Genomic DNA, 23,118 nt, shown 5'->3' with positions numbered 1-23,118 from the left:
TGTTTGTAAAGAACCACTTTTTTTTTTTGACAGCGCTGTTGCTGCCGCTCATGTTCTGGCTCTCTTGATTCTTCTTTCTGTGCCACAGACAGGACTGGTGTCTCTGGCCATCAAGACACAAGAGGAGGAAGCCACGCTCTCCTGGGTCTCTTCTGTAGTTCTTCTCTCCTGGGCAGCAAGTCTGGAAGCCTATCCCAATATAAGCCCTGCAGAACCATGCTTCCCTAGATAGCTGTAGCTATGCACCACCTTGGAGAAGGGTGACATCTCTCAACACAGCTATACCAATAATCAGGGTTTGTTTTGATCATGCAGTAGCCACCCAACACTGTGAGGCATCTTGGCATACAGCCTAGGACTTTGCCATACCCTTTTCTTTTCTATCTGTGTCCAGATTATGAGGACTCTCATAATCCTAGTGTGAATATTGCTGAGGGCAAGGCAAGGAGGCATGGTTTTTTTTCACCCCTCTTTCTTCCCTAGCCAAAGCTATGTTTTCCCCAGGTATATGCTATCTGCACAACTTCAGGCTCTGAGCCTGGTGGCTTTGGCAAGCAGAGGAAAGATCTGTCAAGCTACAGCAGCCTAGGACTAAGAAGTGTTATACACAGAGTGGACAAGTGCCACTCTGCCTGTAATGCTCCCCCACCTACTGAAGCACAAATGACTCTGCTAAGTCTCACTGGAAAGAGAGTAATTCTGCATTTCCCTGGCATATGTGACAGCTGTGGATCCAAGCCTGTGCCTCATATCTGTCAGATCAAAGAAACACCTCAGTCAGAGAAGCTAAGTTATTTTGTTAAAAGGTTTATTTTACAAAGCCTATGGGTTTTTTTGGACAGCTGCTTAGCAAAGCATACAGTCCACAGAGGTGTCTTCAGGAGACCAACTGCCCCTAGGAAAGTTACCAGAAGAGAGGTATCTGCTGGGTTCCTGCCTGAAATAAGATCAGACCACCATGAAGACCAGCTTCTAAGCAGCTACATGTTGCTGTTGGGTACAATTTCCAAATTCACAAAATAACAGAGCCTGTATCTTAGCTGCTACTTCTTTTTGTCGCTGTTTTCCTCTTCCATCTTGTTCAGAGGCTCAAGTTATAAAAATAATATTCTCTGCACTTTGAAGCATTAGTGGATAGTAATATTTTTGCTACCACAGGAATGTGAACACACAGAGAAAAGAAACACAACAGGCAACAAAATACCATGTTCTGGACTGTCTTCAAATCACCGTATCGGTGATTGTCAAGTCACTGCAGCCATCCCAGTCAAACTTGGGACCACAGCAATCCTTCTGTGAGGATTTGTCTTGCAGAGAGCAGGAAGAGTCCTTCTTCACATCAGGAAAGCAAGCAATCAAGATCACAGTTATGCTGGAAGTAAGCCATCTTTTACCTCAAGAAGTTCCCATGTCATGTGAAGATCCAAATACTCACCCCATACCGCCTCCTGAACACAAGGAAACAATTTGTGCTGCCTGACCTCCAGGATACAACTCTGCATATCTGTCATGTCACCTCAGGAAACGTGGGAGATCAAAACCACCAGCCGGATAGGCTATTATCCTCCAGTCAAAGTAATTGGACAGCGACCACAATATTCAAAGTGGTAGCAGCACACTTGCAATGAAGGCAACATTTGTGGACTCCTACCAGGACACCCAGCTAGCAGAAATATTCTAGTGCAGCTCCATATGACAGATTGTGCACAATCAACCTACTACAGAACTCTGTCTCTAAAAGATAAGAGCACAGTGGCATGAGTCCCATGAAGGGCCACTGGACCACCTGTCATACGGGGAGAGGTTGAGAGAACTGGGACTGCTCAGTCTAGAGAAGAAAAGGCTCAGGCTCAACATGTCTAAGTACTTGAGATGGGAAGGTGTAAAACAGAGCCAGACCCTTAGTGGTATCCCCTGAAACGACAAGGGGCAACAGGCACAAACTGGAAAAAGTACATTCAATTTCAACATAATCTGTTTGTTTTCAAACTGCATGTGAACCCACACTGGAACAGGTTGCCCAGAGGCTGCAGAATCTCCAGCCTTAGAGATATTCAAAACTTGATGGGCCACAATACTGAGCAACCTGCTCTAATTGACCTTGCTCTGAGCAGAGGCCCCTCCCAAGCTCAATAATGATGCAAAGTAGGAAAATCCCTATGGAGATGTACATCTCTGGCACAAATTATCCGGGAAGATCCGGATGTGTGTGACAAACCTGAACCTGCTGAGAATCCACAAATCCCACAGCCGGACTCATTGCTTTTGGTTTCCCTCAGCAGAACATGTTCGCAGAGACACTAAGAATGAAAAGCTACTTGCCCTCACAAGAACTGGAGTTTGATTCCTACTGTTCATATACATATAAAACCACTTCTCCCTTGCTCCAGAATCCTGCACGCCTAGTATTTCATGGTTAGGAGGAAAAATGTGTTCTGTTAGTATAAAAAGATGAGGAGTCTGCAAGACACAGATACACCACAGTTATTAGTGGCTGTCTTTGTGAACAGTGCATATGGACAGCACATTTAGGCAGTATCTGTTTTTTTAATTAGTAACTTTCATTTCCTGAAGTGTATTGTAAATGAACACAGTTTCCAAGGTAGAAAAGCTTATTCTGCTTAGGACGTGAAAATTTAAAATTGTTCTTAAAATACCGCACTTAGAAGTCTGTCTTCTACTACAAAGTTGCAGTCACAGTATTAGCTTTTAAAATAAATTAGAAAAAGGTAGATTAGTGCATAAATCTGTAATTGTCATCCTTCCCCCTCCCCATCCCAACATCCATAGTCATCTAAAGCTCACAAAACTTCTCTTTATATAAATTAGAATCTGTTGTTGCAGGGAACTCTTGAATTCCTCAGCTTACCAGGGAATGGTAGTGGCACCAGCAGTACAGCCCCTCCTCACGGTTCAGTAAATGGCAGCAACAAGTCAAGTCCTCTAGAGGCTTTCCTGACTCCCTGCCAAACACACGACTTCTTGGTCTCGTCTCCCCCAAAAGTTGCAGTTGTTAGTTTGTAATGCAGGATCATATTTAAGGCATTATAACAGACATAACCAAAGCAACTAATTTCAAGTAATGTATTTCCATAATGAGGTGAAAGACAACAGTTCAACTAGATTAAAAAAAGTTCAAGTGAAAGCTGTTGATTAAGAGCCAATTAGGAATTCCCTTTAAAAACTGTTACTAATAAGCAAGGCATCTTAAGTTCACAGCTGCTACAGAGCCAGACTTTCCCCATCACCACCTTTAACAAGGTCCACTTTAGAGCTGTTGGTCTTTGTGCATTTTCAGTCCTTCTTTGGTCGACCTTTGAAGTTAGTCATGACACGGTGGACCGAAAGATAGTCCATAAGGACAGTGAATGCTTTCACTGGTAGGATACTGTGAGGTTGGGGAGTTGAAGAAAAAAAAGAAAAAGAAAAACCAGAACAGACATCAGAAGAGTTATGCAGTTTTATCACAGAATTAATTTTACCTGCCTAATAGTGGCAACGACAGTCTGCTCTCTAGACTATAGTACCACTGGTCCTCTCCATTACACTCATTTGGCAGCCTGAGTTATTAGACAGATCGATTTCCCAACCTGGCTTGCAACAGTCAGAAGTGCCCTAATGCTGCGGCGAGACACCACATGGGCAGTTACCGAGGAGCAGGCCCAGTCTCTACAGACCACAGTAAAACTGCACCCGAGTGGAGTCATCAAGTCCCAGTTAGACATTTCTGTCATTGTTCTGTGGACCAAGGGTAGACTGAACCCCTAGAAATGAGAACTCCAGAAACGTGCAGAGCTCAATGAAAATTCATACCGACAAGGGGAAGCCTGGTTTGGATTTCTTTTAGTCAAAAATGTCGGTGAAACATCCCTGGACTAGAAAAAGAGAAAAGAAAGGAAGGAAAGGCAAAACTCACTATTTCAAAGCAAACATATAAGAAATGCGTGGTAACAGCAAGAATTCTTGGTTCTGCCGAATAGCAGTGATTATCTCCTCAGCCACATACTCTGGCTCCAGGGCAGGTAACAGACGTGGCCACCTGGAAGAGAAGACATTTCTTACTATAATACAAATTGCTTTGGATTCGCATTTTACTCAAAATGGTCTCTATTTTGCAGTTACTCAATGAAAAAACCAACAAATCCTATGAACGACAGAACCTTTGTTACACTAGGGAGTGAGTGGCGATTGTTATTTTCTCTTTGTATGGTCTCTCCTAAAATGATGTGCACATAGCCCTCATAGCAAGACACATGAGGTTTTTATTCGGCTCCTAAATTTCTGTCATTATACAAGCATACTGAGCAGAGCTATGCCACTGATTTCAGGAGGTAATGAGGGTTTAGAAACCAGAGAGGACAAGTGGAGCATTTGGCTTCTGCAAAGGAGAGGACACCAATTACATTTCACATTTAATGAACAGTCAGGTACGGAGGGCTTTCTCCTGTGGGTTGCCCAGTCACTGGATAGCACTGCTAACACCCATCTGAGGCCCTAAAAAAAAATAACACAAGCAGAGAAAAGCCTAGCTCATGATTTTCAGAAAGGAAATAGGAATACATAACATGCTAAACATGCAAGTTGCATAAAAACCTCACAAGAGTTTACTTACTGGCTTATGCAGCCATCAAACATCCCTGTGTTTATGAGACAAGGACACACAATTGTTGTTTTAACACCAGTCTTTTGCAGATCTCTCATCTCACAATCAATTGACTCTGCAAAGCCAACTGCTGCAAATTTACTCGCAGAGTAATCTGTAAAATAGTAATATTACTTTCAGTAAACAATTTACTAATTAAACTTTACTAAACAGGTTCCATGAGTCCTACCACTGAATGCGTACAGAGGAGCAGTAACAGTTTTTGACAGAGAAGAAGGACAAAACTATGCTCTACTAAGTAAACTGCATAGCCACAGGGGCTTTTTTTGCCTTTTTTTTGTCCCAGTATACAACAGCAGCACCATAGTATAGAAATGAGATATACACAGTACCTACAGGAAATTACCGTCTGATAATGAATTTCTTTACAACAGAGTAGGAACTGTTTCCAGGATTAGGTTACTAATAACGTTTGCCTTTGATGTGAGTCACACCTTTACTTTCCCTCTCCTAAATTAACTGTTGCTCGAGACTGGCAGACAGAGGGCTTCTCATCACACCTCTGTTATCACCTTTCCACTCTCTACTGAACAATAGCAAATGAAATTATCTTTTCATACCAGACCTTATCTCTGAATCCATGCAGTGGCTCCTTATGCATCAAACGTAAGCTTTCAAGACTCCCTAATGCAGTTTCAACTTGAAACTCAATTTGTCTTCATATCATTGCCTTGAAGCCAGAATTCTTTTACTGCTATGTCACCTTATGAATGGGTGTGAGAAAGAATGCAAGATGAGGTATTGCACCTCTGCCTCTGTACCACATCTGGATTTTAGTAGTTCTTTGAGTTACAGAAACCCACACAGGAATCTGCTCAGCCTGAGAGCATGCTTGCCAAAAGAACCAAAAGTGGCCACTTCCCCACCAAATACCTGCCGCTTAACTTGAATGGTCTATTTAAGGTCAGCTGGTGTGAAAGCACAACCAGTTGCTTTACCTATACGCAAAGACCCAGAAACTCAAAATTAGTTTTTTTTTCCATGAGTATCAATTGCAAAGTTTAAAATCAAACTAATTGTCCAAACGAACATGAGCTTTCATACACTACCTGAACAACGACTGAATCCCATCAGTCCCGCGATGCTTGCAATACTAACCAAGTGCCCGTGGTTAGAGGCCAGCATTGCTGGAAGGAAGGCTTTGTAAGTCTGCAATGTAAGTCAGAGTTGCAGTGAAACATCTTATTAAGTAAGCTACACGCTATAATATTTTGAAGGTGTTAAAGAACTTCTCCCTACAGCTGAAATAAGCTTCTCCCACGTCCATTATGGGGGGAGGGGTAGAAGGAGGTGGTTGTTTATGAACTCTAACCTTCAAGCACGAAGCTGGGACTTCCCAGGACCCACCAGTACCACTTTCTCCTCAACACCAAAGACAGATGGTAACTTGCTGAAAGCTAAAGATACAGCTTAAGCATCTTTCAGCCTAAAGCTTGGCACTGCAGTGTTTCAAATGATAATTAAGTATTCACTGCAAATTTTGTGAAATGGCAAAAATCTGAATTTCATGGCTTCCTCCTATTAAATTCATTTTATCTTTGTGATTAAGGTTTTTTAATGAAGAAACAGAAGCATGTTTTAATATGCCCTTTGCAATTATTTATGCTAGGAACACCGTACAGATGACCTGCCTTCCCTGGAAGGAAGAAAAAGCACATTAAGTTACTCATTCTGGACAAAAGCCCCACTTCTCAAGAGCATTGTCTGAACATGTGGTATTTCTTACAGAAACTATCATCACTACAACACAGCTACAACGCTAACAGAACTGAACACTCTTCTGTTACTAGAGCAGCAACTTTTAGGCTGGGCCTGCTTCACGTCAATTAACATCAAGGGATTATAACCCAGAACTAGCTTCAGAATTCAGCAGACTGTGAACTTCAGTTCTTAACAGCATCTCTAAAGATAAAGCAGTTTTGCTTCCACCTACCTACCCCAGAGGTTCCCAAAGGATCCTTTCTTCCATCCTTTTCTATTTTACAACCTCCTGAGCAGAAAAAGTAATTCCTTGTATGATTTCTGACCAAGCTTACAAAGAGCTATATATCCTTGTGTATTTTCTTCAATTCCAAAAGGCAAAATTAACACAGAGAACATGTTAAAAGGATGTTTTAGTATGTATATGCAAAGTACAGGTATTACCCAGAAGTGTGCCATTGTGTTCACTTCCATGGTTTTTTCTATAAGTGAATCTGGACAATCAAGAATCATCTTCCCAGTTACAACACCAGCATTGTTGACTAGGATGCTAACATCACCAACTTCTTTTTTAACCTAAAACAAAAAGCCTCAAGATATTATACATTAAATACAAAAACATGCATATGTTTGTTATACAAAAACATAAGAAAAAGAAATATTGCACATGTCAGCTAAGGTGAACTTATTATGCTGGTTGTGGATCCAAACACCTCAGGTTCTTGCACGTTCTCACCTAATGCTTTTTACAGCTGAGTTTACAACTGGACTGACTTGGAGGTGTGGAGCCCAACAGCTCCACACAGGCTCCTGCTTTCAGCACCTCTAGTTCTTGCTGCAACAGTCTCTATTGCAGAGAGCTTAGCTAACGCAACAAGTGTTTGCTATAGTAAACCCATCTTAAAACCAATAAGCAATTATCTTTCTACAGCCGTTTCTATGCCATGTGGTAAGGCACAGTATATAGATCCCCAGGCCATTTCACCTGAAGCAGGCACATCAAATCTATGCGAAGGCTGCAATATCTAAACTTTCACTTGTGAGATTGCTCCAGAGGAACTGGAGCACAGAAGCAGTGCTGCCGTACGACTTGAAGGCTGAAGCCAGCTTGCGCAGTATTTGAGTCTTTTGATAGGCAGAAGGAAAAATGGATTTCCTGTTGGTGGCATTAATTGCCTGCATCCCAACAGCCCAGGGATTCATCTCTCCTACTGCACAGGGCAGCAGTTACTTAGTAGCATCTTAAGATTTTGGATATTTCAAGATTCTTCGTGCTGTTTTCCACATGTTCCACTTCTCCTTACTGCGACTGTTAAACACCAACATGTATTACATAGCAGGCTCTGCTACTGCTTTTCTCCACAGACAAGTGCTAGCCCTCAAGTCCTCAAAACTGAAAGGTAATTTCCATCTTCTTCATTCCAGTGTCCTTCACCCTACAATACTCCCTCCTCCTCTGCTCCGTTCAGTGGGAAGCACAGTTACAGGCCTGCTGTGAGACACCTGCAACCGATCTGTGAGGATAGCAGCTGCGCAACTCAGCTGGCATAACATTGCTTGCAAGGGGGACCAAGGGTGAGCAGCATTACCAGAATCTAAAACCATCAGTACCAGCCTGGAACAAGCTGCAAGTCACACACAAGCTTATCACAGAGTGTGCTCTAGTCATTTTGGGACAGATAGAAAAATGCAGAAGGCTAGAGCTTCTTAAAAAGCAGAAGAGGAACATTACTTCAGCCAACGGATGTTCTTGAAGACAGCTGAACTTTTTTTTTTGTTTTGTTTAAGAATTCATCCTCAGGCAAACACTCACTGTGGAAATTTTCTAGTCCAACAGTTAAGTTTAGCAACATTTTAAGCTAATGAAAACAGGTTGTTATAATGGAAACTTAAGCAATTTAAGCTTTTGGCAATTCTACTGGTCTGCCCAAAACACCTAGCCATACGCTATATTTACAAAGCTCTTCAGAAAGGAAAGTAAGAAGTATTTAAGACTTCTAGATACATTTATTAATTCCAATAAAGTGAGTCTCCAAAAATCTATTCGCTGCCATGGAATTATTTGAAATTGCCTAAGCAGTTAATCCTTCTTACAACGTACAGTTTTTAGGGTTTACTTTTGGTAAAAGGCTGCCAGGACTTGCAATACTGCCTTAGCTTCAATAAATTGATTTTCTGCACTTCACCAGTGAGTGCTTACTCGGTAACTGAACAAAAGAGAAGCTATCCAGTTGAAATTAGCTACCGGAAAAGAGAACCAGCTCTATTTTTACAGAAACAGAGGTACACAAGTCAGCTCTGAAAGAGAGCATTCTTTAAATCTGTCGCATGCGCAACACCTTCTGAATGGATTACCTTTAATCTCTTGCTTTGAAGCCACTAAAACTTATCATACATCATACACACATGCATGCGCTCATCTTACAATAGTGACGAAGCCACAAATAAGACACTTTACCTCATCAGCTACTCTGTAGATGTCCTGCTTTTTGCTACAGTCACAGATGTAACTGTGCACTCTCGCTCCTCCGTTTTCTCGGGCCAGTCTACTCGTCTCCTTGAGCCCCTCTTCATTAATGTCCCAGAGAACCAGTGTGGCTCCAAGCCTGGCAAACTTTAAAGACAACAGTCTTCCAATGCCACTTCCCGCTCCTGTTATCAGTACTATTTCACCACTAACGTTCTTCTTCCGTTTAGGCACAATGTAGAACACTAGCGACTCCAGCACGTAATAAACAGTAAGTCCAATGAATCTGAATGTGTTCAGAATAAAGTTCATCTTGAGGCTCTCTCTTCAGGTACCTGATAAAAGAAAATGTTTACCAGATAGAATAAACCATAAAGACAGAAAATACAAACATGAATTTTTCAGAGCTGAAAAGCATTCTCAGACCCATTCTAAATATTTTCTCTCGCCTCCGTCAGCGTGTGGTTTCAAAAAAACACATAGGCTTACGTCTGAGCCATTTGTCCTGTTTCTGTATCACCTCCAAGCTGCTCCTACTCCAGAACACAGCACACCATTGATCTACCATTTGGCAGAGGCAGGAAACACCTGCTCTCATCTGCTTTACAAATCCCCTGCCCCTCACATCAGGGGTTTCCACCTCTGCTCTGACAGAATGTCAATGCAAAAACGAGAATCAAAAAACATGACAGTTGCCCCCTGAGCCTCTTAAGCAGAAATACACGGCAATTACAAATTGAAACTCATGCCTTGATCAAGCAGCTTCAGTGCTAGTATTCTAGGTCAGGAAAATAGTCTCCTTTGAGGACCAGGACTTTTTGGCTTTATAGGCACTCCTTGTCATCAAGAAATCATACGCAGACCAAGTCACATTCTCAACCCTGCTGAAAAACTGCCAGCGTAGGGAGCTTCAGAATACAATATGCTTATAAATCTGCAAAACACACCAGGTAACTTACTGACTGTCACTACTAGCTCTTCAGCTACCAGCACTACCATTACTGAGGAGAGCCTGCTTTTGCCATTGAACAGAGCCTTTTTTTCAGGAACGCACTACAAAGCCACTGACTTGCTTCTCTTCACCTCCATGCATTAAGCAAGTGTCTTGGGCTTGGCTCATGACATCTCAGGTGCACATTTAACTTCACAGGCTGTACTCATCACACCAACATTGACACCATGCAGGCATTTAAGTCCTTGAAAGAAGGCTATTTATTTCCTGGTATATGAATGCCATATAAAAAATGCACCCTTGGTCAAAGCAGGTTTTAATCTTCAACTAACTATGGTATGAGGGATTAGTATTTTCCTTCTCAGCTGAAGGAAGAACACGCTGGTGCTTATACTTCAACCTTTAGCACTAATGCCCAGCTTGATCACATCTCGTAGTTAACACTGCTGTCCAGGTGCATGGGTAATAGTGTTTGACCACTGCCAAGAGATAAGTTAGCTCTCTGCTACTCCGAGCAAAGTTCATGAGACTTAGCATGTGGACATACACACATTATCATGAGTCTCGGGTTTTGTACACCGGCAACAAGGTTAGTTCTGAAAAGGGGGAGGTCACTGCTCAGTCAGAGCAAATTATTCCAGCAAGCTTTCTGGCAGAAACACAAGGACATCTTAAAACTGTTCCGATAACAGACAAACATTCATCAGAATCATAGTAAGTAGGAAAAAGTTCTTCTTTCTGAAGAGGAGGGGCCATAGGGTGAATGCTTTCTGTTCTTCGTTCCCTTTAGAACAGAACCAAACATATGCACAGGTTCTGGCACAGAGGAAAGGCAGTAACACCAGTAAGAAATGGAGGAAATATGAAAACAGCACAGGAACATTTTTCCAGAGCAGATATTGACATCTCCTTCAGAAGGCTCTCATAGCTACAGCGTTACTACAAATATAAGCAACACCAGAGTTATACAGGAAAAGTGTTATTGAATTTCATGCACATCAAAATAAATCCAGCAAGTTTTTCTGACACACAAGTTCTTTGCTGGGTCTAAAACAGAAGCAAGAGATCCTTCAAATAAATGCAGTTGCTTAAGTTATGTGTAATCAAGTTAAATCAGTTACACACCCTACCTGCCTACCCAGTTACCACCACAAAAAAAACCAAAACCAACCAACCCCCCACAACACCAACCCACAGCCCCTCTGCAGCTGCGGTGACCAGCTCGCCGACCCCCCGGGACCCGCCTCAGCACCCTGAGAAGCGGCGCCCGGCACCGCCGGACACACGGCGGCAGCCCCCGCCCAGCGGCCACGCACCCTGCCCCGTCCCCCACCCGTAACGCCCCGGCACCCACCGCCGCGGGTACCTCCGCCCGCCGGCCGGCCCGAAGGACCGAGAGAGGTAGAGAAGGCGGCGGGGCACAACCTCCGCCGGCGCGGCGCGACAGCTCCGGGGCGGCCGAGGGCAGCGCGGAGCAGCGGGCAGCGCGACATGGCGCCGGCCCCGGCGCCGGCCCGGCCTTTATGCCGGCCGGCAGCCCCGGCGCGGCGAGGCGCGGCGCGGCGCGGCGCGGGGCTGACGGGATGCCCCGGGGGCGGGGGCGGGGACCGGGCGGCGGGGCCGCCCCCTGGAAGGGGACCCGCGGCCGGGGGGCGGTGGGGGCGCTCGGCCCCCTCGGCTCCGGGCGCGGGCCGGGGGCTCTGCGGGGCGAGCGGCTTGTTGGGCGGGGGCTCCCTGGGCAGCGCCCCCCGCGCCCCCGCCCCGCTTTCTTTTAAAAACCCCCCAAACCCCAGTATTTATTATGTGCTTTTGGTCTTTGCGAGGCGAGAAGTAACTTATGTTGGGGAGGTGATGGACTGGGAGAAGGTGGCTTTCGTGCCTCGGACCCAGTGGCTCCCCGTAGTGAAAAAGAGCAGCGGGCTGGAAGGGGCTGCGATCTTTCAATAAATTCTTTCCTTGCTTTGCCCGCGCGGCCCACTGAAGTATTGTTGAAAGAGGTGGAGAGGTCTGTTCTTTCAGGCACGCAGGTTTGGGTCAGAGTCAGCCTCTTGGCCACAGAGTGCCGCGCCCTGAGAGCGAGTCACAGAAGAGACATTAACTGCTGCGTTAGAATATTTTAGCGGGAGTTAATGTATTATTGTATTGATACAGTAAATCCAGGAGGCTGATGATAGCCAAACAGTGACACTGATGAAATTTGGGGTTGGCTGCTGCTTTCCTTTTGTGGATTGCATTGTTTACAGAGGCTCGCTTAGAACAAGGAACTGTAATAAAAACACCCATCCATTTAATTTTCAGAAAGGCTTACATAAAATCCGTGCTTGGTACTACTACTTGGCAATTAATAATGTTTAATATTGAGACTGACCTTATGATCACAGCTGGAGGCTAGAAGGTGGGAGACCTGGCTCTTTCCCCACCTTGTACAAAGATTTCCTGCAAGTAATAAAGTCACCAAATAAGACTTGCTGAGATAAAACGCACTAAATGTCTTGAGTTTGCTTGCCTGTAGGATGAAAGGCTAAAATTAGCCTTAAAGTAAAGGCACCCTTTTGAAGACTGTCAGGTTAGTGTCTTCCACAGTCTGCAGTCAGAGAGGACCCAAATGGGATTGTCACACTTGATTCAAGTTCAGAAGTGGAACTGCCCTAATCTGCGTTAGGTGAGGATGTCTCTCTCTTGCCACGCATTATTTCTGGACTCATTTGTGAGTGCTGGCAAAATCCCAGGAGTGCAGAACTGGGACTGGTGGTGTTTGTGTGTTTCGTGTAACATCGTGCTGGATGTTTTCAAAGGAACCCAAGGTCATTGCAATCAAAAGAACAACTCTGAGGAACTGCGTAAGTGCTCTCACTTCGGCTTGTCTGCAGTGCCTGTGCTACGTAGGTGTACTGCTAGTCTGTAGTCATTTTTTTACTGAGCGCTGTACTGTATTTTGGTCTACCCTAATTTCCAGAAAGCCCTCAGCATTTGTTGTCGGGTGGATATTGGCACCTCTAGTGGAACAGTGTCACCAGTAGCACACTAAATTGCTATTTATGCTTCATGGGAATCTGTTGTACATTCTTTATTACATTGCTCTGACTTCATCACCATTTAATCTTGATTATGGATGTGTCGCAACAAATGAGGATAAAGCAAATAAAGAGTAAGGGTTGGTCTAAGCTGGATAAATGCAACTGCATGGTGACTAGGATACTCATCCACACTTCAGAATAATAAAAAACAACAACAGCTTGGACAACGACAGGACCTGACACTCGTCTTTCATTCCCTCAGCGTTGACCATGATGATGCATGTCACCTACTGCGGTGTGGTGAACCTGATCGGAACTGATGAGTAAAACCCTGCAAAAAAATATTTGGGGTTTGCTTTTTCATCTGGGCCGGCTCTGTGAGTGAACTTACCGTGTGCCCACACAGTGCACAGGACTGTGTGGGAATAGGAGTGAAAGTTTTGCAACAAGACTAACTTAATCAGAGCTCCCATGGAAGGTGAAAGTGTGGCATGGGCCGAAGCCACTAACCCTGGCAATGGACAGTATTATAGACAGGGCTATATCTGAAATGATGTTCTTTTCCCAGACAGGAATGCCTGCTATGTTAGGCCTCTAATGCCAAAGTCCAGTTATTGCTTGTGGATGTCGGTGGCTACATCAGCTCTTACAAGTAACTGGTGTTTGCTGATGGTAAACGTGGCGTATGCCCTTCGGTCATGGAAATGGGTGCCAGTCTCTGATATAGTGGGGCTATGATGACAGTGGTGTGAAGGACTTAAAACCACCGCCTGCCAGGAGGACATGTCAAATACGTGTGTATAACTTCTTTATCAAAGCTGCAGAGCTTTGAGTCATGCTGGACAAGAGGGTACAGCACAGGTATCTGACCTTGCCGACACCTTCCCTCACCTTGCAGTGTAAAAGTGGGGATGGCACCAGCATCGCTCTTTGAAGTGATGTTTGCCAAGGGTGATGAACTATACTGAACTCCCTGCAATGGGATGGAACTGACACGCTGCGATCCCCTCTGGGTACTTAGTGCAGAAGTGTTCAGCCTACTGATCCCAAATATGCTTTGGTACGACTTGCTGGGAGTGGCAGCCGAGGGCTCGCTCAGGTGAACAAGCAGCATGGGCTGAGCTCTTGTCTGCCTCCAGAGCTGACCCTCTTTATTCAGAACAGTGAGATGAATGAAAGAAAAGGTGCAAGTAATTCTAGCGTGATACAGAAGTGTTAAAGCATATGCTCAAGTATTGAGTATGTGTCCAAGTGGTGTTATAAACCGGGGCCTCACCTTGGAGCGTCATGTTTTCCAATCCCTCCACTAGGATTGTATTTGCAAACACGCAAGCTGTAACTGTGATGCACAACACAGATAATCAGCAGCCTGCCATAGTCAGCTGCAAACAGAGCGCTGCTGTGTAGCTCTTTGCTCACCATTTTTGCACATTCTCCTATGTGCCTGTGGTAGGTATTCCTCATAGTGTCTCTACTTTTAAGAGAGTCTAGCTGTACTGCAGGAGGAAGTGGCCCACAAGAGATTTATCTCCTTCCTCCAGGAAAAAAATATATTTGTGGGTGGTTACTTGGGCAGTTTGGTCTAAGACATCATTTAGAATACAGATGTGTCCAGGCTGTCAGGATGGATTTAAAGGGAGAAGTTTGGAGAAAAAAAAACAAAAAGGTAATTCATAATATAATCCTCACTGAATAGTAAAGAGAGTGAGGCAGCTTCCTACCATTTGGGACCTGGTAAAATTTCTCCCTAATAAAGAGTAATGCAAGGTTTCTGCCATAGAAAAATTAGAGACACAGCAGGGAAGCAAAACTAGCAACAGAGATCCGAGGATCTGAGGTCTGTAGTGATGTTTTGTGAAATGAGGCTGTAAGGCTAATGGACAGCTAACAGAAAGAATAGTTAGCAAGGTTTTAATGAATTGAGTGTATATGAAATCAGTGGGTGGGAGAGCACACTCTAACACGGGAGTAAGCTGGACTGGACCAACACATGGGATGGAAACAGCAGCGTGTAACAAACCAAAGAACGAATTTAAACCTCCATGCACTGGCTGGAAGACTCCAGGTGAGGCCGCGATGAATACCTCATCCTGGGCTTGCAGATCTGTGCCCTGAGGGAATCACAGAATCACAGGTTGGAAGGGACCTCAGGGATCATCTAGTCCAACCTTAAAGTCAGGGCAGCTTTGCAGGTAGGTAGGGGCTGCATGTGGAAGTAAATGGTTGGGGGAGAAGAAAACAAAGAAATAATGATTCTGTGCCAGACCTGATTTCAGTTCTGTGCTTCTCCTTCTTTGCAAATTCTGTTGCTTTTTGTCTTGTTTTAGTCAGTAAATAGCCTGGAGACAGTGAGATGCAGAACTTTTAGCGTACTCTAACGCACCCTCTAACATGTGGCCACTAATTCTCTGAGTGTTCAGCCTCATTTATACTTGCATTACTGCAAGCCACTGTAAAAAAAAGGAATTGTGTCCTTTGCCGCCCCAGCAAAAGGTGTTTTGTAGGTCTCAGGGAGATGGGAATTTCCAGCTCTGCACCGTGCTTTCTAGGACACTAGCTGGTGTGATTATTCAGCATCAGGTTTTTTGGCTATTCTGAAGGAAGTGCCTCTCAACAAGAAGAAAAATACCCTCTGTGCCTCAGTGACACTTTGCAAAAGTCAGAACATTCTTGCTATCTTGTGATGGTCAATTTTGCCTTGTGCATTTCTGGTAAGTTGAGATAACGCTGCAAATGGCTGTGAGAGTAAAGGCTGCTACATTTCTCTGCATTAATTGTTGGTCTGTAAATAGCAGAAAAATGCTATGAAGGGAAAAACTGCCAATACTTTTATATTAATTTTTATGTCCATGATACCATACTTAGTTACGAGATGCAATGACACTCACCCTTGAGTCTCTGCTATTTGCAGAATCCCAGCATTGGTGCTTTTGGATTTTAACTTGCCTTTTTCTCTGCAATCTCTAAATTATTAAGGTCTTCTGCTGCACAGGAAACCCACACATCAAAATTTTGGTGAAACCATTTTGTCAGAGAACATGTAAATTCATGAACATTGATCATGAAGTATTTACGGGGTGTTCTTCCTTGGGCAAGGTTTCACTGCGTTCTCCTTGTTACTTCAGGAAAGCTCCAAACCTGCTACTTTCTGAGTGACCCAGCTGGTATCTGAGGAACCAGAGATTAAATTCCCTTGGCTTTGCCAGGTTTGGTTCAAACTTAAATGTCCCTCTCCCACCTCTACAGATTTGGATTTCTATGGTCCACTTCATAGTCTATTTAAGTAGAACAGCTCCCCAAAAGAAGATAAGGGTGTACAGGCCTGATTTCTGCCAGGTGGTTCTGGATGTGCCTCGGTGGTACATGCTTCTGCTGCATGGTACACATGTGCAGTGCAAGCAGCTGTTTTTGTGATGTAAAACTCTGATCTAAACCAGGGAGATGATTTGTATTCAGGACTTTGACATCTGGAGTACTAATGAGGCTGTTGGGCTATGAGTGCTCTGTGGGTTAGAAAGTTAGAGTACAAGGAAAAAGACATTTCAAATACAAAAGGAGGGAGAAAAAAATCCTGTCCATCTTTTCCAGACACATTTCCCAATCCTTTTGTAAGTTGTACCACATTTTGGTGTATATTAATTACTTTACTTACACTTTAATGATTTTGTCATATCAATTTGCCTACATTTGTTTGAAATGCATCCACTGCATTTGTTAATACATTTTTTCCTATAATAAACTGTTGTATCTTTGTGCATTATGTATAAGACTCGTATTTGAAAAATTCACTGTTGTCACACTTCAGCTCTGGTTTTAATGCCTATACCTGGCTTTTGATGCGTGAAACTGAGCATCATGATGTTAGGTGACAAAGGACTCATGCACGTGATACCACAGCAACATAAAGTGGTATGATAAAAAAATCTCACTTTCTGAAATACATCTACACCAACGAAGTTTGTGAAGAAAGGAGACCTGTCCAGGAGAAGAGTCCTCTCAGCTACCCCTAAGGAAAAGGCTTATCGCTGCTTTTGTAGCCATTTATCTTTCATTGGATTTTATACTAGAAAACCTAGAAAAACAGTGCTCAATTAAAACTTTTTTCCACAGCTGACTTTGAATAGCCACAGGAGATTTTGACTTCTGTGGTGTATTTTTTTTTTCAGACATCACCTAGCTAAGCGTGAAACCTCACCCAGGTTTCCATTTCACAGGATTCTCTTCCTATGAAATCAGCTCAATATTACAGAGGCAGAATTTTTCTCCCCTTTTCTTTTGGTTACGTATGAATGCAGGATATGATCTTAGCACTCACTATGGCATTTCTCATTTATCTGAATATGTAGCAGGTTCCTTATAGTTTCTAGAATGTCTGTATTTCACAGTGCTCATTTAATTTCTGAAATATTTTTCTGTACTAGACTTGAAATCTATAATGTGTTAATTCCATAGCTCAAAGCCAAACAAAACAATTTTTAAAAAGCTTCACTGTTGCCCATTTAACTTCCTGTAGTTGAAGGATAGTTCCACTAACGTTATTTTCCTCAGCCTCCTTCCTATTCCCTGAAAATTATGCCTGGACAAAACATGACCACTGAACCTGGTTTTAGACTGGACTTTGTTTCAAAATCTGCCAGGCTGACAATCGCTTGCTTTTTAAACCCAAAATCATTGTCTCTGAGTTAGGGAAAGAGCTCTGGGAGCACTGGGAAGAAAGCTAGAGTAACATGTGAAGTAGCAGTTTTTCAAGGAAGAAATGAGTAAGGAAATAGAAAGCAATGATCACGCCATGATTTGATCCATAGTTCACCCACATCTTCGATGCTGAGCGAAGACTAATTCCCCTGCATCTTCCCCCCATCTAGGATCTAGTAGAACCTGGGAAGTATGCAGAACAGTGATAAGGCTGGTCACACTATGCAATAGCTTCTGCTTAAGAGACATTTCAACAGCTTGGAAGACAGTTGATTGGGGAGGGGTGTGATAGAGGAGTATAAAATCTCTAATGGCGTGGGTGAAGTGAATGATTATTCACTTTCTTACTTTCTCACAATAAATAAGTAGGTGATAACAGGTGAACTTCATCCTCAAGTTATAAATGGAAGAGATTTCCCTTTCCCTCAGCGCCTGGAAATCAGACTGGTTTTCCTGCCACAAATGGTAACCCTTTTATACAGGTTGTTTATAAAACAAATACATACCCAGTGTTTCTAGTAATTGCCTGCTAGAAGCTCCTTTTCAGAGATTCAGCAGTCAGCTAAGTTATGTATGAGTTTTGGGCACTTTATAAGGTGATTGTGGAGAATGTCCTTATTGTTCAGAGCAGCAGTTTAAAGAAAGAAGTGTTTCATTTCAGAAAGCTAAATCACATAGCTGATCCGACATGACAGATTCATGTACCTATACAGTATCGGCTGTAAAATAGTTCTTTGCAGAAGAACAGCCATACTGTGTTAGACAAAACATCTATTTAACCTAGTATTTTACTTCTCAGGTAACCAGCAGCACGTACTTAGGAAAACAGTGTGAGAACAGGGAAAGCATACAAGTGCTGTTTCCCCAGTGCGTACAGGCACATTCAGTTCAGGGACTTCTGAAGCCACAGAAAAGAGTTTTGTGTTTATGGTCCCGATGGATAAATGGAGCAAATGCAGTTGATGTGTTCGCACATTACAGCAGCTTCTGAATAACTGTGGATATGTTGCTTTTCTGCCTTTTGAGCCCTGGGTAATCCCTGTTAATGTTCCCCAGCAAAGAACTTTTGTATATAAAGTGCACGTTTTCAGTTTGTCCATATTAGTACGTCACCCATGTACAGTTAAAGTCTCAGGGTTTTATCTGACTTACCTGCCTTTATAGGCACAAGGGTATAGGCACATAATATTTAGACTGTGCAATCAGGGGAAGTGATTAACTATTGAAGGTACCACTGAACGGGAAAACAATGTGGATTAGCCTATCTGTTGCATTTTAAACTGTGATCCATGGATTGTGCCATCTGCGGATCATGCATAACATAATGACAAAGGTAACTAAAAAAGTAACCCCCCTTCTCACTGTGCTTAAAGTTGCCATATGGGGACATATACCTCCACTGGAAAATTTCTAGGCATCTGCAAACTGAGTTGGAAAAATATATTCAGAAGGGACAATCAGCAAGGAAGGTAGGAAAAAGCTTCCCATGATGTTCAACAAAGACCTCCATCTTTTTTTTTTTGACAGGCCCCCCAAACTTCTTGAAGTAATCTAACTTTCTGAGCAAAGAAAATCCAGTGTGTGCAGTGTTGTCCCAAAGTTTTTCAGCTAGAAGCAACCAAAACCAAACCTCAGCTGTAAAGATTCAGTTTTATTTTCATGTTGTCCTCATTTGTTTATTTGCACTCCCAAATCCTCATGGGTACAGTTTTGTTTCCCTTGTTTACAGTGATTCTACAGATTGCCTTTTTGTGTTTGGCATAACACAGGGTGAGAAAACAGTGGTCAGGAAGGTATTGCCAAAGAGATGGCCTAGCTACCAACCTCATGTTCCCATTCTTTCCTAGAAGACTGAAAAGCCATGAGAAACAAAAGGACGTGTGATGTATCTGCTGATCTCAGGTCACGTCAGAAGCAGGCAAGGGTCCACTTCAAGTCCCTGTGGAGCGGTGCACAGCCATAGTCTCTGCCTCCCAGGGCCTGAACTTTGCATTTGGAACAAATGCCCATAAACGCAGTCACAGCCCGTTGGCAAGGCAATCCTCTAACAGCCCCTCCTCTCCAGGATGCCCGTGAAGCCACTATAGAGATCGTGAATTTAACAGACGATTTTTAAAATTGATCTCTCAAGTGCCACAGTCCTCAAAAGGAAGGAGCTGCTTCCCCCACATAACCACCTGGGAGCCTATTTAAAACCTCCTCTGCACTGACTGGCACTACCGTTACTGGTCCCAGTAGGAATGGGGACCGAGTTAAGCGGACTTGCTTCTTTTTAGGCTGTTGGGCTTTCCCCTTTACGTTTGCACCTACAACAACAACAACAAAAAACCCCAAACCCCAATCCCCTTCCTTCCTGCGAGGCATCATGCCGTTGATGCTCCGGAAAACCAGGAGGTAAAGGAACAGGGCCGAACCCCTCTCACCTCCTGCTGCTGTCACTCGCCGGTCCCTCTCAGCCCACACGTAATCCCTTACGCAACGGGCATTTACCTGCCCAGTTTTAGTGCCAGCGCCCACCGGCACCCATTAAGGCAAACGGCCCGCGCCATGAGGCAGGGAGAGGCGGCTGCGACCATACCCACCAACTCCCCCTCACGGGCGGCCCTTGAAGCCCGCCCCTATAACGGCTCTCCCGGCAGCCCCCGCGGCGGCCACGGCGCCTTCGCACCCCCCCCCCCCCCCCCGGGGCTGCTGGGGGATGTAGTGCCGGCGGGGGCTGTGGCGGGGCGGGAGGCGACCGGCGAGGGGCCAGGCGCCGGTGGTTTCCCTGGGTGCCCGTGGCCGTGGTGGCCGCCGCCCTCCCCCGCACCGGGAGGCTCGGCTGCCTCGCGGGCGCCTCTGCGAAGGCTGCGTGAGGTGGTCGGGCCTCTTGTGCCACAAAATGGCACCTGCCGGCTGCGGCCGGGCGGGCGGGCTGCCCGCGCTGTCCGCTCTCGGCGCGGAGCTCGGTCCCGTGCCGGAGGGCGGGTGGCCCTCCATGCCTCGGTGATGGCAGATGAGCAGTGACACCTGCTAAAGCCGTAGGCATTTGATACAGTTAACGTGGGTCCCGCAATGTTTTTCTAAATCCAAGGGACGAGTTTCCACAGAGGAGGCTGCCCTGCCACTTGAATATCAGTGTCCTGGTTTTGGCTGGATAAAGTTAATTTTGTTCACAATAGCTGGTATGGGGCTATGTTTTGGATTTGTGCTGAAAACAGTGGTGATAATGTAGAGATGTTTTAGTTGTTGCTAGGTATTGCTTACACTAGTCAAGGACTTCTTCAGCTCCCCACGCTCTGCCAGGTGCACAAGAAGCTGGGAGGGGACACAGCTGGGACAGCTGACCCCAACTGGCCAAAGGATATTCCATACCATATGGCATCACGCTCAGCGCTGGTGCGGCCTCACCTTGAGTACTGTGTGCAGGTTTGGGCGCCACAGTACATTAAGGATATAAAGCTACCAGACAGCGTCCAGAGAATGGCCATGAAGTTGGTGAAGGGTTTAGAGGAGAAACCATATGAGGAGCAGCTAAAGTCACTTGGTTTGTTCAGCCTGGAGAAGAGGAGACTGAGGGGAGACATTGTGCACTACAGCTTCCTCACAAGGGGAGGAGGAGGGGCAAGCGCCGATCTCTCTGGTGACCGATGGCAGGACCCGAGGGATGGCAGGAAGATCATAGCATTATAGGATCATTAAGATTGGAAAAGACCTCTAGGATCATCAAGTCCAACCGTCAACCCAACACTACCATATCTCCTAAACCATGCCCTGAAGTGCCATTTCTACATGTCTTTAAATACCTGCAAGGATGGTAACTCCACCACCTCTCTGGCCAGCCTGTTCCAATGCCTGACCACTCTTTCAGTGAAAATTTTTTTCCAATCTAAACCTCCCCTGAAGCAGCTTGAAGCCATTTCCTCTTGTCCTGTCGCTAGTGACCTGGGAGAGAGACCAACATCTGCCCTACAATCTCCTTTCAGGTAGTTGTAGAGAGCGATAAGGTCTCCCCTCAGCCTCCTCTTCTCCAGACTAAACAACCCCAGCTCCCTCAGACGCTCCTCATAAGACCTGCTCTCCAGACCCTTCACCAGCTTTGTTGCCCTTCTCTGGACACGCTCCAGCACCTCGATGTCCTTCTTGTAGTGAGGGGCCCAAAACTGAACACAATGTTCGAGGTGTGGCCTCACCAGAGCCGAGTACAGGGGGACAGTCACTTCCCTACTCCTGCTGGACACACTATTGCTGATACAAGCCAGGATGCTGTTGGCCGCCTTGGCCACCTGGGCACACTGCTGGCTAATGTTCAGCCGGCTGTCAACCAGCACCCCCAGGTCCTTTTCTGCCAGGCAGCTTTCCAGGTACTCTTCCCCAAGCCTGTAGTGTTGCATGGGGTTGTTGTGACCAAAGTGCGGGACCCAGCACTTGGCCTTGTGTCATGGTTCAGCCCCAGTCGGCAACTAAACACCATGCAGCTGCTCAGTCCCCCCACTCCTGTGGGCTGGCGGAGAGAATCGGAAGAGCAAAAGCAAAAGGAAAAAAAACTTGTGGGCTGAGATAAGAACAGTTTAATAATTAAAATAAATTAATAATTATAACAATGATTATGATAATAATAACAACAATAATGATAATATAATAAAAAGGAAAAAGGGGAAAAAGGGGAAAAACCAGAAACACAAATGGTATAACCGCTCACCACCCACTGACTGATGATGCTGTTCCCAAAGCTGCGATTGCTGCCTGCCTGCCCTGGCCAGCTCCTCCCAGTTAACATACTGGGCATGACATTACATGATATGGAATATCTCTTTGGCCAGTTTGAATCCGCTCTCTTGGCTGTGCCCCCTCCCCTCCTGGCTTCTTGTGCACCTGGCAGAGCACAGGAAACTGGAAAAGTCCTTGACTAGTACAAGCACTACCCAGCAACAACTAAAACATCAGTGTGTTATCAACATTGTTTACATACTAAGTCCAACACACAGCACTATGCCAGCTGCGGTGAAGAAAATTAACTCTACCCCAGCTAAAAACATGACACCTTGTTAAACCTCATACAATTGACCTAGGCCCATCTAGGCAGCCTGTCCAGACCCCTCTGCAGAGCCTTCCTACCCTTGAGCGGTTCAACACTCCCACCCAATTTGGTGTCATCTGCAAACTTACTGAGGGTGCGCTCAACCCCCTCATCCAGGTCATTCATAAAGATATTAAAGAAGACTGGCCCCAAAACTCAGCCCTGGCGAACCCTGCTCATGATTGGCTGCCAAGTGGATTTGACTCCATTCACCACAACTCTCTGGGCTCGGCCACCCAGCCAGTTTTTTACCCAGCAAAGAGTACACCTGTCTAAGCCATGAGCTGCCAGCTTCTCTAGGAGGATGCGGTGGGATACAGTGTCAAAGGCTTTGCTAAAGTCCAGGTAGACAACATCCACAGCCTTTCCCTCATCCACTAGGTTGGTCACCCTGTCATAGAAGGAGATAAGGTTGGTCAGGCAGGACCTGCCTTTCATGAACCTATGCTGGCTGGGCCTGACCCCCTGGTTGTCCTGTACTTGCCTGGTGAGCGCACTCAAGATGTATCGCTCAGTAATCTTCCTCAGTACTGAGGTCAGGCTGACAGGCCTGTAGTTCCCTGG

General features: G+C 45.0%; 1 protein-coding gene across 6 annotated transcripts; it reads right to left on the bottom strand.

Moving 5' to 3' along the window:
* Positions 1–787: 787 nt before the first annotated feature.
* Positions 788–11,358, bottom strand: LOC104051433 (short-chain dehydrogenase/reductase family 16C member 6). Of its 6 annotated transcripts, none has more exons than XR_010371467.1 (8): positions 11,138–11,357; positions 8,823–9,166; positions 6,809–6,940; positions 5,713–5,812; positions 4,613–4,757; positions 3,917–4,039; positions 2,870–3,388; positions 788–1,448 (listed from the first exon to the last, which is right to left on the bottom strand). XR_010371467.1 is itself a non-coding variant. In XM_064442686.1 (8 exons), the coding sequence occupies exons 2-7, from the start codon at positions 9,141–9,143 to the stop codon at positions 3,295–3,297; spliced, it is 915 nt and encodes a 304-aa protein (XP_064298756.1). In that variant the 5' UTR covers positions 9,144–9,166; positions 11,138–11,357; the 3' UTR covers positions 788–2,963; positions 3,252–3,294. The 6 variants fall into 6 exon arrangements, 5 of the variants coding, with proteins under 5 accessions (XP_064298756.1, XP_064298757.1, XP_064298752.1 ...); XM_064442686.1 differs by having other exon boundaries at positions 788–2,963; positions 3,252–3,388; XM_064442687.1 differs by having other exon boundaries at positions 788–2,963; positions 11,138–11,358.
* Between the last annotated feature and the right edge of the window lie 11,760 nt (positions 11,359–23,118).

This window comes from Phalacrocorax carbo, chromosome 2 (genome assembly GCF_963921805.1).
Source record: "Phalacrocorax carbo chromosome 2, bPhaCar2.1, whole genome shotgun sequence".
Taxonomy (NCBI): Eukaryota; Metazoa; Chordata; class Aves; order Suliformes; family Phalacrocoracidae; genus Phalacrocorax; species Phalacrocorax carbo.
This window is presented reverse-complemented; position numbering and strand designations above follow the sequence as displayed.